We start from the raw sequence: 5,465 nt of genomic DNA on the forward strand, positions 1-5,465 counted from the left end.
CTTTCCCTAAACGACTTTTGCTTTACATGTCTGATACAACACAAGACACAATTCAGCAAAGAGAATACATGTGATTATACAAGAGCAGTCATTTAGCATATGTGTAATCAGTTGTAAAAATCAACAGGCTGAGCTTTCTCATCTTGCTGTAAATACCTTGCCATTTGTTTCCTCAGCCTGATTTTTTGCTGTTGTTCATCTTGCTGCTCCCAGCATTTGTTTCATTCTGCCATCTCTTCTGAGGCTGGAAACTGTTCATAGAAGCCATTGAACCTGATGGCTATTGCTCAAACATTAACACAGTACTTGAGTACTGTAAAAATCCATCAGGTTCCTGAACCTGAAAAAGTCCATAGGACATTACTAATTTTGTATTGATACCGTAATTGAGATTTTGTTGCATTGGTCTCAGAGGATATGAATGGAGAAACTTGGAGGTCAGTTTTGCTGCCAGACGCCAGTTTTAGCCACCTTGCTTTGGTAGAGGTGACAAAACTTCATAACTCTTTATAACTTCCTCTTTTAATATTCACAACTCTCTTTTGATTTCTGATCTCTTTTTTTTTCTGTTATGTGTGAAGAAATATGTTTTCAAATGCTATTACTAATTAAGTTCTAAATCCTTCTGGGTAACATCCTGTGATTTTAAAAGCAAACAAACAGAAAAAAAAAACAGGAAAAGAATATATTTTCTAGGTTTGCATTGTACAATTATGTTTTTGCAGGTATTTGAGATTCTTTCCAGATGGTCAAGTTATGATGCTAACAACTCCGGAAGATCCTCAATCTATAGTTCCTCGCTTACGGACTAAAAACACAAGGTTATTGAAATAAAGTATTTGGCTCTGCAATTTTCATTTTGCTTTTACCCAGCAATTTCTATTTACTTTTGTCTCAGATTCTATATCCCATCTTAGCAAATCAATGTTATTTATAAGCAAAACAATGTTATTTATATTGTGTTATAGATGTTTATATTTCTCTCCTAAGAACTACAAAAAATTTTGATCTTTATGCAAAGATATCTTTCATTTTAGGGTCCTGGTATTGTAATTAGATTTCCTTTGTGGATTATGTGATTTGAAATTTTTAAGGCGAGTAGATGGAATAATCCATTTAAAGATACTATTTCATTACTGCCTGCCTTCTCATACTTCCTTAACAGAAGGAAAGTGAAGATTTCAGTGGGATATGTTGCAGTTAGTACTTTTTGATGTTTGGACATAAAAACATAGGAAATCGTTTGCAACTTCAAAACAGGTTTGAGCTGTTAACCAGAAATCTGTAAATATTTAGCAGTAGGCTGGGTAGAACCAACTAACTTATGTTTACTGTCCTGTTTGGAAAAATTAGAAGCAAGTTTCCAAAATGTTTTCACCATTTAATACCATTGATTAGGCTTTACTGAATGGAAATAAAAAATAGTTTCTGTCATTATGCTGTGTAGTCAGTTTTTGTTTCATTGCTGATGCTTGTATTATAAGAACATCACATTTTTGAGACACAGAATATTTTTATGTCCTTGACATTATCCTCCTTTTTTAACCTTCCAGGACAGATGCAATCTTGCTTGGCCATTATCGCCTTTCCCAGGAAACAGACAATCAAACCAAAGTATTTGCTGTAATAATGAAGAAAAAGGAAGAGGTAGGTAGAAAAATAGAATAGAGGAGAAACAGATTTACAAGATTTTACTCAGGCTGAGTGTTTTAAGGGACCCAAAGATTTGCCTCACACCAAAAAATTAAAAAATTAAATTAGCTTTTAAAAGGTTTAAAAATAAAATATAAATAAATAAGCATGGTGATGTCACTTATATTTGTCCCCAAATCTTAATAATTTATTAGGGCAGATAAATACCTGGTTCAAATTGAAACAGTTGTTCTCCTCCTTAGTTTCCATTTATGGTGCTAATAGGTGTCAACATCATTAACGAGAAAGAAGGACGAACAGGTCATTTTCTGAGAACAGATTTGACTGTGTGCAGTTATGTTCCACAACGTTTAGTAAAACTAGATAAACAATATTTGTTAGTTGAACTCTGAATTATTTGATCCACTTACTTACAAATTCTTCTGATGACCAAAATGCTAGTCAAGAAAAACTGTTGAAGAGGAAGTGTTACAGTGACTATGCACAGTTGGGTGGTGTCCTGCATGCTTCTTTTGCTTTCTGTGAAAACTTCTTCCATCATTAACATACACATTTTATGTATTTTGAAGGAACAGTAGTACTTGTTTTTAAGTATGAGAGTTTTACCAATGTGGTCTCACAGTTACTTAGGATAAATAGTTGCACAATATGTTCTTTGTAGGTCATGAAACTTCTTATTTCTCTGTACAGAAACCAGTTGATTACCACAAATACAGGTATTTCCGCCGAGTTCCTGCTCAAGAAACCGACCACAGTTTCCATGTAGGACTACAGTTGTGCTCTAGTGGGCGCCAGAGGTTCAACAAACTTGTGTGGATACATCATTCTTGTCACATCACTTGCAGGTGAGTAAATGGAGAACAAGAGCAAAGAAAGATATTCAACTGTAGAATTAAAGGTGGCATTAATTTGTCCAGTATTAAGTAGAGAAAATGTAGAGTCTGAGACTTTGGTGGCTTTAACAAAATGTAATGAAAACAGTAACTGGTCCTGATTTGAAATACATAATGAACTTTTATGTAAAGAAATCCCAAGATTTTAGTAACCTGTTTTAATGATAATAGGAAGTTTCCTAAGTAGTGTAACTGTAGTTTTTTAGCTTTTTAAAGGATTTATACAGAGTGTTTGATTTCAGAACTGAATCAGGGTTTGAATGACTTAATGTGCTGTTAGTGAGGGGGTATGGAAAGTATGTATTCATTAAGATATATGTCTTTTCCACTGTGGATGTGCAGACTAAAGATGTCTGTACTTTTCATGTGAGAATTCTAATGTTACTAACTATATAATTCAGCAGTGCAGAATATGGGCATGTGACCAGCCCTTCTGATCACTTGCCAGGCAGGAGCCATGGCCACTGTTCTTGCATCTGACACTTGAAATTACTGGCAAGTTGGCTTTCCAGATGTTTGATGTTGGCAATTAGGGTGGATTTAGTCCTTGTCTTCCAGTGTTCTTAATAGTCAGTGTTTCTATAGGAACACAACTTAGCTATTGAGCTGTGACAATATAAAATGCAGGAAATAAACTACTTGGGGGTTGAGAGTATAGGTAACTTCCATAAACAGAAAAATTGCTTTTGTAAAAGCTAGTGTTGTCATACCTAATTTATATTGCAGACATTCTTTTCATTCTGTACTGCTCAGGTCTTGGAGCTCATAATAAGAGTGGAAAGAGAAAGTGGTTTCTTAGGTATGAGTGTAGAAGTGGATTCTGTGTAGTGTTACTCAGCTAAAAGTCAAATGCTTTCAGAACAAGACATTACAAAAGACACTATTCCAACTGTAGTTTGATGCACACACTGTACTATGGAACATAGGGACTCAAACAGCAACTTGTGTCTCATTTAACTTTTACAATGCTCTTTGCAGATCAACTGGTGAGACAGCTGTTACTACTTTCGACATTGACAAAATGTACACCCCTTTGTTCTTTGCACGAGTGAAGAGTTTTACTGCATATTCAGAAAAGCCGCTCTAAGAAACACCTTCTCCTCTCACAACTTTTGCATGAGTAAAAGGTTGTAGCTAATAAGCACTTAAGTTATAAATGTGTATATATTTGGAGCATTTTAAAATTCTGGGAAATTTCTTGAAGGCAGTATGTTCTATTTGATTGTGAATTGCTGGGATTTTGTTTTGATTTTTGTTTTGAGAAGCTTATGAGTGTTAAACACCTTTTATCTGTGATGAGAATTTGATAAAGTTTTGTTTGTTGTGTTTTTTTAAAAAAATATTTTTAAATCAGTTTGCTTAAAATGTGAATCTTCATCTGCCTAGACACCAATTCGTTCAAAAGGAATCAGTAGGAAAATCTCACTGTTCATGGGACAGTGTGTATGGTATCTGCTGAAGACTTGAAATGTGAAAAGGGAAAAAGTTGTCATCTGTTAAACTCTGTGATTTAAAAGAACTTCAAATAAATGTTTTCTTTAAATTAAACTTATTTTCTTTGCCTTTAAGATCTGGCATTTTGTTGACATCAACCTTAAGGAAAAACCGTCAATGGTGAGCAAGCACAAAATGTAAAATTTAACTGCAGAGGTGCATTCCCACCAATGCAGTGGTGTCAGTTGGTCATCAGTGTAATTTGATCTTGGTAGGAGTTCAGTGGAGCCTGCCTTCTCCATGGGATGTGCGTGGAGGGGAGAGGGATACAGGCAGTGAGTTGTTCCCTTGTACTGTATGATGAGTTTGCAGGTACGTGGCCCCTGCTTGGGCAGTGTCACAGCGTAGGGGTGAAATGGTGGTGTGTACTGCTTGTGCACAGGTAAGCAGGGCTCACTTGGACATGATTGTCACCTGCTACAACCCATCACCTAACCTTGCCACACATGCTGTAAACCCTTTGAGCATTTGTTTTACTAAATAAATTTTGAGGCTGCTGTAGATGTTCAGGTGCTGTGTACTGCTAATCATGAAGTGTTCCTTGAGGTCTGGTACAGGTACTGTATGCTGCTTCTCCTGCATTTATCGCTTGGGGGTGTAGTGCAGACATTGTAATGCTGCTTATTATGTGTGTATCTTGGATCCTGGAAGAACTGAAGCTTTTTACTGTAGTTTTTTTTTTAAGCCATTTTGCATTATTTACCTTTGACTGTCTTGTTTCAAAGTACTGACCTGGACTTGAGGACTAAAATATGGAAGCTGTGGAAAGAGCTATACTTGTTCTATAATTTATAAACTGTATCTTTGCAAGGAGCTACATGATTAAAAAATACATCAATAAATTATGATTTTGAACATGCAATCCCTTGCAATTTCTTATTTTCCCAAGAAATTCTTATTGTCATACAGTTAATGGTGATTAGTTATGAGTTACTGTGCATAAACTACATGCCAGGCAAGATTGACAGGTAGAATTAACCTCTTAATGACTTTTTATTACACTACTTACAGATTATCTGAGAAGAGTAGAGAAGTTTTCAGGTACCTGAGTTCTCAATAAGGATGTGTATATCTGAAAGCTGATGATGATTCTAGCTACTATAATAAGGCTCTGCCTACAAGACTTTGGTCTGCGTCCCTAGACTGCAGTTTCACTTATCACTTCATAAACAGAATGTTTAATAAAGAGTCTATTGTGTTCTCTTTACTCAAAGGAAAAGCAACTGCTTAGAATATCTGCTTGAGGTTCTGAGATATTGCAAAGTTTGTAAACAGGAAAATCTGTTAATTACCTACACTTTTTGTTGAGGGTGAAAGGTAAAGGTCTGATTCTGCCTGCTGAGAAATGTCAGAGTTTTGCCAAAAGAGTCAGATGGTGATAGTAATTATTAGTTTAGGTACAGCCTTGTCCAGTAAGCAAGTTGG

General features: G+C 35.6%; 1 protein-coding gene across 1 annotated transcript in view; it reads left to right on the top strand.

The window, feature by feature from the left end:
- The window catches only part of FBXO9 (F-box protein 9), a 15,157-nt gene extending 10,255 nt beyond the window's left edge, over positions 1 to 4,902 (top strand). The window contains exons 9-12 of the mRNA XM_005427904.2: positions 726 to 821; positions 1,554 to 1,647; positions 2,344 to 2,498; positions 3,525 to 4,902. Of these exons, the coding sequence (XP_005427961.1) occupies positions 726 to 821; positions 1,554 to 1,647; positions 2,344 to 2,498; positions 3,525 to 3,633 (454 nt within the window). The 3' untranslated portion in view covers positions 3,634 to 4,902. The remainder of the gene's footprint in view (positions 1 to 725; positions 822 to 1,553; positions 1,648 to 2,343; positions 2,499 to 3,524) is intronic.
- The last annotated feature ends 563 nt before the right edge of the window (positions 4,903 to 5,465 follow it).

The sequence above is a fragment of the Geospiza fortis genome, unplaced genomic scaffold (genome assembly GCF_000277835.1).
Source record: "Geospiza fortis unplaced genomic scaffold, GeoFor_1.0 scaffold603, whole genome shotgun sequence".
Taxonomy (NCBI): Eukaryota; Metazoa; Chordata; class Aves; order Passeriformes; family Thraupidae; genus Geospiza; species Geospiza fortis.